Source organism: Aythya marila, assembly GCF_965140915.1.
Source record: "Aythya marila genome assembly, chromosome: 12".
Classification (NCBI taxonomy): Eukaryota; Metazoa; Chordata; class Aves; order Anseriformes; family Anatidae; genus Aythya; species Aythya marila.
This window is the reverse complement of record NC_139053.1, coordinates 2,875,943-2,890,112: the sequence shown is the minus strand read 5'-3', so window position 1 is coordinate 2,890,112 and position 14,170 is coordinate 2,875,943. Positions and strand designations below refer to the sequence as shown.

At 36.5% G+C, this 14,170-nt stretch overlaps 1 protein-coding gene across 1 annotated transcript in view; it reads left to right on the top strand.

The window, feature by feature from the left end:
• ITFG1 (integrin alpha FG-GAP repeat containing 1) overlaps positions 1–11,701 on the top strand; it is a 72,856-nt gene extending 61,155 nt beyond the window's left edge. The window contains exons 15-18 of the mRNA XM_082770043.1: positions 3,361–3,485; positions 4,309–4,391; positions 6,003–6,120; positions 9,506–11,701. Coding sequence (XP_082626169.1) covers positions 3,361–3,485; positions 4,309–4,391; positions 6,003–6,120; positions 9,506–9,565 — 386 coding nt within the window. The 3' untranslated portion in view covers positions 9,566–11,701. The remainder of the gene's footprint in view (positions 1–3,360; positions 3,486–4,308; positions 4,392–6,002; positions 6,121–9,505) is intronic.
• Positions 11,702–14,170: the final 2,469 nt, after the last annotated feature.

Here is a 14,170-nt window from a genome sequence, read left to right as displayed (position 1 = left end):
TTACAAGGAATAGCAATTACCAAAATAAGCATTAGAATTGAGAAGTATTGGGTCTTACATCTTTCGTTAACATCTCCACAGACCTTTCCTCTCTGAGAAGGAATTCAGTTGTACAATTTCTAATATTGAATCAATTTTATGATCAAATCAAGGTCTGTTGTAAATCTGGGAGAAGTAGGCAAACTAATTTCAGGCATGCACTCACATCTCCTCTCTAAAATCTGCCTTCTTCACTCCCTATTTCTCCTGTTGGAGTTGTTATTTTTACAGAGATTCCACAGCTAAGTGTGTGTCATCCAGGATTTTTAACTCTACGTCTGCATTTCTGGGTTTTTATTGGCTTCTGACACTGCCTGACAAAAACTAGAATAGGCTGAAGTTGAGCACAGAAAAAAGCTGCTCTTAAAGCTGCTCTTGTGAGTTAGGGGGATACAGGAGATGAATTTACTAAAGTTAATTGAATGCAATTTTAGGGGCTTTTTTTTTTTTTTTTTAAGGATGCTGAAGTTTAAAATACAATGAGAAGCAAAAAGTCAATTGTGATAATAAAATAGTAGCATTACTGAATCTCACAGGTTTTGAATGTGTTTGCTTGAGGACTGCAGTAATACTGGCCTTATCAAACTGGTATCAGTTTATACAGCTCTAGTTATTAACAGCTCTGACCTTGGCTAAACTGCAGTTATGTCATTTTTGCAAGCTGGAGTGGTCCACAGTAACAATAAAAATGACTACCTACTTGATGTTTTTGGTTTCATTTATTTTATTGTCAGTAACACAAACTGATTTTCTTAGAACTAAGTGTCCATATGGACTCAGAAAAACATAAATAAGATCAGATACTTTAATGTAGAGCAGCTGGTTAATTTACTGGAGTATTTTCATAAGCAGCACAAGGCCGATTTCATATTGTAGAAAAGCACAAGAGAAGCATTTTAAATTTATTAGATTGTTGCCTACTCAAGGGCTGAACAAGCTGAATGGCAGGATTGTCGTGAAACTTCATACTATGAACATCTGGCTACCTCTAGCCATTGCCATCTTTTTACTCCGTTTTTCTTCCTCTCTGCTACCTCTTCCCTCTTTTACCACAATCTGATTTTGTGTTCCTGCTTGCTTTCTCCCTGTTTCATGCAACATCAGAGACCTCAAAATACCTTCTCTTTTTCTCCTTTGTGTGAGGGCCTGGCCTTGAAGTCTGTCTGTCTGCTGCTTTACACTCAGGTAAGGCTAGCAGCTCCATAACAATAGCAGTACTGGCTGACTCCTTACCGTGGTGACACGCCAAACTGCCGAGGGAAAAATACAGTTCCTTCTAGATCTTGTTGTGGTAAGATCACCTTTGGCAGAGGGAGCCTGCTGTTTTATGCAGTGTGTAGCTTACCAAAACTATTTTTGATACATTTTTTGATGTACCATGTCTTAAATACCAGACAGACCCTTACACAGGTAAGGCTCAACCTGGATGGAACTTCAGGTTGAACTGTTATTTCATGTTTTCACTTCAACCTTTTAATGTTCTCTCTTGAAATATGTCAATAGACTTATTTTTGACTTTGTAGTTAGTATGAAATGAATAGGGTCATAATTACAGCTCGTGTATACCAAAAATATTAATCCTGTGGGCTAGGAACCACAGAACAATAAATTATTCAGGTTTACTCAAAGACCAATATCCATGACTATGCATAACATTACCCTATGATTAGATTCTTCAGATTACTTGTACGGATCAAGTCATGATTTGTTTAAGCAGCTGTATGGCTGAAGTTGTATGGACTGATAATTTTTACAATCCTCATTTAAAGCTCTTCCATTTTGCTGTTTTGGCTTTGTCTTTGTTTTAAGCCTTCTGTGATAGAATGACTTTTTACATGCTGTTAAGTCATGCCCTTATAGCTTTTGGAAATCTGCTTACTCTTTGTTGTTGCATTGAGGTCTCATGCTGTTTAACTAAATTGGATTGTGAGGTGGACACTAAATTCATCGCTGTAATAGCTGCTAGACACTACGTAAACATTGCAGTGTGTACAAGACAATCAAGGGAAGTTTAATTTCCATAGTCAATTGACATTGCAAGATTCATTAGGTAGAATTTCACTGTTCACTATATAGAAGGAAGACTGTGTTCATAGTAAAAGCTTGAATCATTTAGTAAATGAATACCTGAATTCTGTTAAGAGGGGTTTTCTGGTTGCTATATGTGCTGATATAGTATGCAGTACATTTTTCTATGACTTCTTTTTGTATAGAAACCATATTTGAACTCTAGCAATATTGCCAAACTTCATATATTCGGGTGTGAGTATGTGCAGAAAGTTTGAATATCAGCAATATTATGATTTAATTGTTGCTTTACTTGAAGAGTTGGTGTTTCTAGTTTTAATTGTCTAGTTTTGTGGTGTAAAGTCATTTTTAATGAAAACCTATTCTAATGTAGTTACGTCAGCCTTGGAGCTTGGGCTTTCAGAAGTATCACAGGTGTTAGTAGCACTGTATATAATAGGCATCTGAGTTGCAAGTGTGCACATTCAGTCCACTCTCCCCTTTTATTTTCAGGCCTGAATTCCCTGTGGTGCTTATGAGATGCTAATATTCGTGCTGTGGAACCAGATCACTTGCTAAGAGGCTTTCTAGGGAATAAAAAAAAAAGGGGGGGGAGGGGAGTCCCCATAGGATCTGGATCAGTTTGCCAGAAATTGAGATTACAGGAGTTCTACTTAAATGGAGTAATTGGCTACCTTAGAAGTAAGATGTTGGTGAACCTGCAGATAGCTCCAACAAAGAATGTTGTTTTTCCCTTACAGTCTCTCACTTAGTTCTTTATAAATTACATGTTCTTGTGAGGATGTAACTTGCAACCACTGTAATCCTGTTGTCATTAAATCCAATTATTATTAGAGAATTTATGATCATTTTCTTAGCTAATTTTCTAACACAAAAAAAAAAACAAAAAAAAACAATAGTTAGTGATTACTACTACTAAGGATGTGAACCTTCACATGTTGAGTCTTACCTTGTAAATCAGTGAGGAAAGAGGCTTGGCACTAACCATATCAAAACAAACATCAACAGCTCATTTCTTCTTAACTAGTAACAAATAATAGAGTTTGACATAGAAGTGGTGCTCAAAAGAATCATCTTATCTAGAAATCTCAAGCATTTAAGCAATTCTCTAATGCCCACGAGTAGTTTGGAAATGTGGGATTGAATCTTTAGGAGTTAAATAATCATGAGGTGGTTCAATTTTTTTTAAAACGTTTTTATGGTTGACCCAGAAATGCATGTTTGTATTGAACAGCTTGTTTTGTTCTGTCTTTCAAAATACTAACTTGAATTTCCTTTCTAATTTTATTGCAGCTGGGCAACTTAGCCAATCGGCACATTTTGCTCTCCAGTTGCCATATAATGTGCTAGGCTTGGGACGTAGTGCTAATTTCCTCGACCATTTGTATGTTGGCATTCCTCGTCCTTTAGGAGAAAAGGTTAGTTGAAATTTAAGATTTGTCAAAATTTGTGGTGTTACCTTTCCTAATAGAGTTTAGAGAGAAATACTACTAGGGACACTTATTTCGGAAGTACAAATATCAAAGAAGTTTGCCAAAGAAACACCCCATAAGGCCTGGTTTTGGGGGTGAGCGTAAGCCCTAAAGCTGTAACAGTACAAACAAAAGATGACTGGGATTGTCTATAAATGTTAGGAATATGGTGCTTGTTTGTATCATAAATGCATATTAGGCCTGGTGGATTAATTATGGCCTCAGATGTAATGTTTCCCTGGGGCTGGTCTGGCTGGCCTGTAAGCTCAGAATCCTTTCTGCTTTCTGCATGGTGCTGGCACCATGATCAATATGATGGGAGGTGGAAATTGCCATGATAATCTAAATTTCAGGTGAAACATGAAAGTAGGGTCCTGACCACTCTGTCTTTAAAAACCTAATGGTACTACTTTAAGGTATTTGTATTAATATACTGTCCAAATTGTGATTTGGATAATTGCTTTGCCTGCATAAAATTCCTTTGCAGAATTGGATCTTTTCTTCTTTCCCTATTATGTTGTTACCTTATACTTTTTTAAGCAGATGCTGTGTTTCATGTCAGCAACACTTATTTTGCTTTTTTGTTGTTGTTTTTGGAGCTTTTAGAAGAAAAAGCTTGAATGGACGTAAGGGAGTAATCACTTATACTTACAAAGGGAAAAAAAAAAAAAACAGTTGATTTTTGTTTCAACAGAGAATTTCAGAATTCTTTGCTCTTAAATTAGGAATTGTTTGCTAGGAAATGACATAGTCTTTGTTTTTCTTTCAGTCCATAAGAAAACAAGAATGGACAGCTATCATACCAAACTCCCAGCTTATAGTCATCCCATATCCTCATAATGTACCTCGAAGGTAATTTCATCTTGAATTGAACTTCACAAAATTACGTTATTAATGCCTATAAAATTAAGCATTACGTGTAGGTTAAAAAGATACTTGTCTAGAAAGTAAATCAAAAAACAACCAAGAAGGAGGGAGTTAGCTCTCTTCATGTCGTTGCTCCTGTGACTGGGCAGAACACTTGGGAGTATTCACCCAGACTCCTATGTAGTAACCGTTAACAATCAAAACCTATTACCAGCTCAACTCTTGTAAATAATAACTTACTTGCTAGAATTACCGGCATTATTTCTGACAAATTGCAAGCATGGTAATGATGGAAGCAAGCATTTTTGTTTCGCCAAACATGCAATTTCTGCCTAGTTGCATATAAAAGCTTTGGTTCAACCCTTCTGAATGGTATCTGTTGCCATAGGTATGAATATTTTTCTTTAAGTAGAGGTGAAGGGGTTACTTACACAAGAGCTTCAACACTGAATTCATTTTGCAATTAAAATGTTTATCCCAGAAAGCAAGCATGTTTCTGTCTTTGCTGTTAGAGAAAACATTAGTTGCATATTCCAGCTGCTTTTTGCCGCTTGATCTACTAGTGAGGTCAGTTGCATTTATCATGCAGAAATGATTCTGACATCAGTTTCAGCAGCTAATTTTACTATAGAACAAATAACAGTTGAGAAGCGATGTGCCACTTGAGTTGCTAATTAACAACCACAGGAATAACATCTGCTGGAAGTAGAAAATTTCATTAGAGACTTGAGGTATTTAAAGGTATGCATTATATAGAAATTTTCTTAGTTGTCTTATCCTTAAACTATTTTTGCTTTCTTATAGAGAAAATTCATGGACACTGTAGAATAGTGGAGTATAGAATTCCAGGAGAAATCAGATTTCATAATAAATGCTTCTTAAATTCATATTTCCTTTTAATGTAAGTGTCATTTCCTGAGAGGCCTCAACATAAGGGATCCTGCTGACAGCTTTCCCATGACAGGAAGCCTGGAGTATAAGCATGGTGTTACTGAGCCTCAGGACCCCACAACATTCTGGAGATGTCTTCCAGATGGCCTTAAGGTGCCTAGTTTATTGCTCTCCAGCATCTTCCTGACATAATCAACTGGTTCTTTTGCCTACAACTACAGTTGTCCCTGGGTAAACTTCAGACAGAATCCTAACTAACTGTTCCCCATGAGCCTGTTCAAGAAGAGCTTCCTCTGTGGGGTAAACGGTCTGTTACAGGTTACTTCACCCTGCTTCTCCATCTCTCCAGGTCCCAGGCAGTTTTATGGAAGGCTTTCTTATGCACTTTACTTTGTCCCAGGCGGACAGTGTGAGAGAAATCTAATGAGGAAAACATCAGTCCCTGAGGATATCCATGGCATTCCTGGATAGTTAAATAGCAACTGAATTTCAACATGGCATTACATGAAAATAATTATATTAAGCCATATATTTCTAAGTAAAGACTATTAAGCTCCATTCTTCAAGTATAGCCATTAGGTTTCTGTGGACCAAGTTGTTACGTGTTAACACTAGAAAGTTCTTTTCATCTTTTTAAATTAGATCTATTTTCTGCTTCCTAATGAAGGGTATTAATGTTTCCTTGGATTTTCCTCTCTTGTATAGCTGGAGTGCCAAGCTGTATCTGACCCCAAGTAACATTGTACTGCTAACAGCTATAGCATTAATTGGTGTCTGTGTCTTCATCCTGGCAATAATTGGCATATTACACTGGCAGGAAAAGGTAAGCTTAATTAGTAGTATTTTTTCTATATTTTCTATACTATTTAACATTTCCTGATATTTTATAGTGTTGTATGTTTTTGAGTAGTTTTCTGCAGTATAACTTGACACATACTGCATTAATTCCTAAAAGGTATTTATTTTTAATCCAGTATTTATTGTGAGCTTAAAAATTGGCATTGTTTATTATTTAAACTCTAAGACACTTAAAAAGGGAAGTGACGAGAAACATGGATAAGCTTTTGCTATTAAGCTGTTATTCCCAACTAAATGCAAAGTTTTTGTTTTATATCTAAGTGTTCTATTTTGCAGAGTTTAAAGGAGCACTGTACTCAGAAAATGGAACATAAATTCAATTTACTTATCTTGAGTTCTGCTGGTAATCTGAAAAAAGGAAAAACATCTCTTTCTCTATCTTTGTTGATTGCACTAACATTAGCATTCAAGACGGTATAGGGAGTCAATCGTGTGCATATTGGCTGCTTGCTCTGTGTGTCTGAATTATACATGCAGTGTATAGAAATCCATTGATTTGAAGAAGCATTTTGAAAGGGGCCTTTCATGTCACAAAAGAAACGCGTTCCCATTTTTCTTAACTATGTGCAGTTCGCAATCATATCCAACTGGCAGAATTGCCAATAAATGCTACTACATACCCAAACCATAATCTTAGCTGTCAAATAGAATTACTGCACATTTTGACATGGTAGAACTGTTTGTTATTTTGTGCTTCTGGAAATAAAATGACCTTGTTAAATATATAGATAGGCTTTGCGCATGCTTCATATTTAAATATTACTTGTCTGTCATTCTCCACTCTTCAAAATGTTAAATACGGTCTCCAAATAATAGCAATGCTGGGTATGAAACACCCAAAGCAAGGAAATACAAATTTTATGATGACTGTCCTTAATGCGTCCTAATGTACCAAGAAAGCATTGCTAAATGGTAGCTTGGACTATGCACTGGCTGGGTTTAACTCTGTCTTCAAGACATCTTGAGTGATGAGTAACAAAAAATATATATATAAAAAAAAGGTTTTTAATGATTATCTACATACCAATTCTATCTGGAGAAACTGAGGTTTAATGTCAATGTTGAAAACAATTCTATATGTAATAATTCATGTATTTTAATGTAAAGAAGCACTCAGCCCAGAGTGGTTGCTTTCTGAACCCTTTTAAGCCCCATTAAGTGTATGTGAATGAAATGGTGTTGCTTATATGTTAGACTCCTTTGCAGCAGCTGCATCTTGCTCAAAATAGGCACAAATATTTAGATACATGATGTGTATTTCCAGAGTACTGTATAAATACTTGTGAATTCCAGTTATTTTCCAATGCCCTCCCATTGATTTTTACCTTCCCAATTTTTAGAAGAAATGGTTGAGGTATAGCATAAGAAAGTATCCTGACCACAGCTGAATTGTGCACCACTGGCACGACTGGGGATTAAATTTCAAAGTTTTTCTTGTTTCTGAGTTTATGCTTGCTTTACTGCCTCTTTCAGTAATCTTCTCATAAAAATACTGTTCTGCCTAAATGCTGTTTTCCCCTGCAGATTTCTAGAGTACCTATCACAAAGAAAGAAAGGGGAAACATACAGGCAGTTACAATCTCTCCTTTTCCCCCAGAGGATATTGGTCTGTAAGCTGCAGTGTTCTCTTCAGTAGTTCAAATAAACCAATGTACTTTGACCTCTGCAGATAAGTAGTTGAAGTTCTTAGTCTACAGTAGTTCTTATGCACTCATTTACCAGCCACTACTGTATTGTTTAAATAACTGTGCCATTTAGGGATATTATGTTGCTCTGTCTTTCCTTCGAAATTTTGTATCCACTTAAAAAAAAAAAAAAAAAAAAAAAAAAAAGGCTTTCAAATGTCAGTTCCTAAGTTCCTAGTTTTTACTATTACTCCTCTTACAACAGTATAGTCTGCTACATTAGCTAAGGACCTCGATGCTCCTGTATTCTGATTCCTTTTCATTTGCTTTGTGGTGTTGGCGCTATGCATTGATGATAATCCTGCTAGGCAGCTTTCGATGGATTCATCAGAATATAAGTTGGTCGAATTTTGAAGTGGTAATTTTTTCATGAAGCAGACAAAAAATGGAGTGAAAATTACTTTCTAAGTGAGACCACAAAAAATCGTGGAATGTGACAAGCATTTCCATGGCAGAGTATGCCACTCCCCTTTTCCCACCCCAATTTTGGCATTCAGAATACTACTGGCATTGATAAAATCTCTGCCAAAAAGCCAGGCTGATGTATGTTAAACTTTTCCCTGACAGCTCTGCTGCTGCTACAAAATGCAATAAAATCCATAGTGAACCCAAAGGAATCGCTGTCACGTATAAATGTTGTGTGATGAGGAAGTCTTTGGCCTTGAGCCAGAGCAGATGACAAACTTTCATGGCAGAACACATGCACTGATTTCTACCAAAATTGTCATGTATATTTATCAACTTGGGTACAAATCTGAATGCCCACACAACAGCATACTGTAAAGGTTTTTTTTATTTTACTCATCATCAAAAAAAGTATAAGCAAGCTAAAAAATGATTTAAATCTGCTTTTGCTGATTTTTCTTATGATAAGATGTACAGAGACTTGTCTGTCATGAGAAAAATGCTGGTTTCTAGAAAAGTTCACAGCGCGTTCAAAATCCTGGAACAGCGGCTTTCCTACTCTGCCACTGCTTTGAAACACAAGAGGAGGCAGGTGGGAGAGGGCATGTAATAGCACATTCCCTGGATTCTAGGTACAACTTAAATATGCTTCTCTTTTCCAAGCACCACCCAAACTACTCTTTCAGCAGATCAATGTGTGCCCCACATAAATAAGCAGGGGAATACATCCTACCTCGCATTTTCTCAATAAAAACAAAAACATGGAATAGTCTGTTTTTGGCCCAGCTTGGTGCTGTTAATTGTTGAACTGCCATCTTTGTCTGAATTTGTATTTAACAATTTTAAAAAAAAAAAATCTCATTTCAAGTGTAACATAGATGGCAACACTTACAGTTAATCTAGAGTAATTTCATCTCATATTTATAATATAGACTAAATAAATACACAGTAGCAAACATATTTTGTTTTTAAAATATTCTTCTTTAAAAAGCGTTATATGAAATAACAGAAAATAATGGGTCATAAATACAAAAACGGCTGAGCATTAACAGCAGCAGCCAATCTTGAGTAGATTATTGCTGTTACAAACTGACATCATTTAAAAGCTAATTATTGAGGCTTTTACTAAGCTTTTTGCATTTTGTCAAATGAGTGACTTGGAAAAAATCAGCCATACTCTGACATTTGACAACTCATTTCTATAACAGCATTGCTCTAGATCCTGTGAAGTGTTTAATTATTTTTATTTTTATTTTTCAGAAAGCAGATGACAGAGAGAAGCGACAGGAGGCTCATCGGTTCCATTTTGATGCTATGTGACATGCCTTAATATTTGTGAAGGAGCTGCTACTCATTTGCTTAATTGAAATACTAAATTCTGATTTGTAAAATGATTACTGTGGAAAATATTGCTGGTGTGCTATTTGTAAATGTTGCATTATTTGATATTTATTTGGAACGTATTAAAGGTAGAGCTGAATGTCTTGTAAGGCCTTCTGGAGGGGGGAAATGTATATAATAGCATTCGGTCTTTATTTAACAAAACTGTAAATTTATTTTTCATAGTATGAGGGATCATATTGCATGTACCATTGTTTACATACCACCCATTCTTTAGTAATAATCTGACAGAAATAAAGCTGTGTAAATAACGTTTAGCATTTCAGTGAGCAGAATACTTTGTACCACTTGAATGGGTATTGTCATTTATACATTCCTGCAAAGTAAACTGCCTTTCTGAAAATTCATCTTGAGCAGTTCCTCAGATGATGTAATTGTTGATTGATTGTACTAAATGGTGCTCAACCTGAAGTAGTCTGCATTTTTCTTTATTAAAATCCATATGTGCAATAGAATTTAGGAATTGGAGAACTAACAGAAACCTGCAGAGTTGATGCTAGGTCAGTAACTCATGGCATAGATACAGTATTTATATGTTGGTTTTGGAGAGAAGATGACATTTGAAAATACATATATGGTCATAAAATGTATTAGCATGGCACAAACTGCCTTTCTAAATAACCTATAACCATGCTTATTTTAGGAAGGCCTAAAGTCATGGAAGTTACTTTTGGAGTGATTTTGCTATTTATTTTTAAGAAAGGTGAGGGAAATGTTGTTTGGTCAGATGTTCTTGTCTTTTAAAGAAACTTTAAAAAGAATTTTGGAGTGGAAGGAGAACAAGGACTGACTCCCTAAAATTCATTATTGATGGATGAAATTTGCAAAGATTAAATCAAGAACATGATAGGAAGCTCAGAATAAGCAATGTACAGTATGCCTAAATAGTATAAGTCTGTAATAACCACAAAAAAAAAAAAGAACAGCTCAACTCTGTATTACAGTAGTGATTCATGTTAGAGTGGCTCACTATATTCAGGACCCTGGTATACTCCCTAGAAGTAATCAAGCTTGTATTTTTGATAGTTGTTCCTATTTCCATAGTGATATTAGCTTGTTTATTATTGTGCATTTAAGTCTGTCAGCTTGCATTGTTAATAAATACTGTTTGATAAATTAGAACACATTTTCTCAACAAACTTAAATTATAAAAGCATTGGTCTTACAGGCAATCACCTCAGTAGTGTTAGTGATCAGTATCTCCTCCACCCTGAAAGCTGGTATGCTCGTCAATACAGGAAGAGTTAAGAGAGCAGGTACAAAACTTGAACTGATTGTGTCCACCCTGAATCACAACTCAACCCCTTTGTTATGGGGCCAGTGCTGAACTGGCCCATTACAATAGCAGCTCCAAGCCAAACTTGAGAAAAGTACTGAAAGTCTCCTCCGTTACCAAGTTTTTATTTGCTATTTCTTATATGAACTGATAAGATTCCAACAAAGGAGACTGTCATATTACACTCCCCCAACTATTCAGAACAGCATATTTTCTTAATACACACCTTTAATATTTCTCTTAAAGTAGCATGAAAAGGTAGATTTTTTTTTTTAGATAAATTCCTAAGGCTATTGTATTTGTTAAACCCCATTGATAGAATTCTCTCCTAATAGCAAAATTAATAAAGGGTTTCATAATTAAGAGGAAGCACAATTTAATGTGTTCTTTCTCTTGGATGGTTGGAGAATAAGGCTAAATGCATAATGCCACTGTGGCAGCAAAGTCAGCCGTAGCTCTCTGTCACAATATAACAAGCATAGATTAGCCTCCTTATGTTTTTTGGAAAAAAACAATTAGGAATGAAATAACCTCATGCTGACATTTAAGCTGCTGTCAAGTTAACAGAACAATGAACTCAGTATCTGTTGCTTTAAGGTGGTTTGCATGCTCAGTAGCGCATCACTGCATCCCTTCATGTACAACGCTTTTTTGGAGCCTTAATAGCTTTCTTATAATAAACTTTATGACAGATTCTAACTGCTCAGAGCCTGGCTTACAACAGTCCATGCATATTATTTTGAATTAAGGCATTAAATAGTGTTAAACCTCTTGTCAAAGGTTTTGTGTCATACTTTGGCTTTCTTTCTATTCCATAGGCATCAAAAATTTGTTTCAGGAAGGGTGTTACCCTTCTGCCAGCAAGTTTAAGAAAGCAACATCAATTAGAAAGTGTATTTCCAGGTAATCTTCACTGGAACTGAAAAACAGTTTTAACTGCGTAAATTTTCAAAATACATCCACCCTAATACAGCCCTGGTGAGAAATGCTATTGGAAGGCTTCTTCGGTGTGAAATCTCACCTATATAAAAATACTGTTGACATGCCAACTGACAGATGGCTGTTGAAATACCAGCTTGCTTTGTTCTCATTTTCCATGAGAAGCTTTAAGACTGAATCTTCCTGCTAGATTTATCATTAATGCAGTATAATCCCCAACAAAAGAACTAACTTTTCTGCTGCAGATTAATAGGCATGTTCTGTATAGTAGGGGATCCTTCCTCTGATGAGGCCATCTTTAGTAATAGCTGCACTAAAAAGATTTGCTACAACTCATTGAAGAGTGATCACTATAAATGCACCAAGTCAATTCAGGACTCCTAGAACTTCTTTCAGATAAGTGCCACTTAATAGAACAGAAGTCAACCCATACACTTCCACTATATTTTTTTTTAAAGTCGTCAGAGCTTAGTTTTGTCAAAACAATGTTGAAAGGGCTGAATGTGCTAGCTTTAAAGGTATTGATAACCAAAGAGAGAGATTTTTTTTTCCCATCTATTACTCAAATGTATTCTAAAGGAAAAAGCAAATTTTTTTGATCAAAGACTCAGATGTGTCAAGAAACAGAGAGCTATTGAGTTTTTAAGTCTGAAATACTGCTCTGCTGCTTCAGTAGCCATATACTATCCATTTGATTTTTCCCCCATTTTGGCAACCGGATCTTTTTGTTGAGGCTCTAGTAATACCAGCCACAGCTGTCACAGAAAATATCAACCACATAGCACCATTATTGTAATTAATTCCCGTCTTTGGTGAAAAATGGAATCCCTTCTGTGATGCAATCCTTAAAAAACGTAAAATATATTCCAACCTTGTTGCATGACTTGTGCTAGAGAAGTTTTTAGATGTATTCTAATGCTCAGATCTAATTATATTGCCTACCAAATCCAGAAGTGCACAGTAAGCTTCCTGAAGACTATCAGTATCCTTAATGACTACTAGAAAGTTTTCTCAGTTACTTAACTCAGTAGTAAATAACAAAGTCAATTATACATTTCTGTATGATTACATATTATATTGCTATACTGAGGCACCTGCATCTTCCATCATTTTCTAATTAGAAATCATATGTAATTAAGATTTAACAAATGCACCTAATCCTATTGACAAGCCCAAGCAACAGAACAGTTAAAATGCTACTCCTAACTTCCTTTCCTAATTACTCACTCTTAACATCTGTATTCTTGCAATCTCTTTTAAAAACAATACCCAGGTCATCTCAAACAAGTTCAAAAACTGACTGTTGGTCCAAGGCTATTTGTGATGTACAATCTGCTACCTGAAAGCAGCAAATATGTTAGGTAGTGTTAAAATTTAAACTTCTTTGCAGAACAGTAAAACCAAAAGAAGTTTTAAGGAAGAACTATTGGGAAGAAGCAAAATCAGTTCTAATAATGGAAATTGGCTGAATATGAGCCAGCTGAATCAGCTGAATCAGTTCTAATAATGATCGTCGGCTGAATATGAGCCAGCAGTGTGCTCAGGTGGCCAAGAAGGCCAACAGCATCCTGGCTTGTATCAGGAACAGTGTGACCAGCAGGGCTAGGGAGGTGATCGTCCCCCTGTACTCAGCTCTGGTGAGGCCGCACCTCGAGTACTGTGTTCAGTTTTGGGCCCCTCGCTACAAGAAGGACATCGAGGTGCTTGAGCGGGTGCAGAGAAGGGCGACGAAGCTGGTGAGGGGCCTGGAGAACAAGTCCTACGAGGAGCGGCCGAGGGAGCTGGGCTTGTTCAGCCTGGAGAAGAGGAGGCTCAGGGGCGACCTTATCGCTCTTTATAAGTACATTAAAGGAGGCTGTAGCGAGGTGGGGGTTGGCCTGTTCTCCCACATGCCTGGTGACAGGATGAGGGGGAATGGGCTTAAGTTGAGCCAGGGGAGTTTTAGGTTAGATGTTAGGAAGAACTTCTTCACTGAAAGGGTTGTTAGGCATTGGAACAGGCTGCCCAGGGAAGTGGTGGAGTCACCATCCCTGGAAGTCTTCAAAAGACGTTTAGATGTAGAGCTTAGGGATATGGTTTAGTGGGGACTGCTAGCGTTAGGTCAGAGGTTGGACTCGATGATCTTGAGGTCTCTTCCAACCTAGAAAATTCTGTGTGATTCTGTGAAAATTCTGTGATTCTGTGAAATCCAAAGGTTTTATTGTAGCAGTTCAAGGGACTCGTTATTTAACTGGTTGTGCAAGTATTTAACTACCTGTATCAAAACGAGTGGTCCCATTCCCTTCCAGGAACAGCTCCCATTCGAGAAT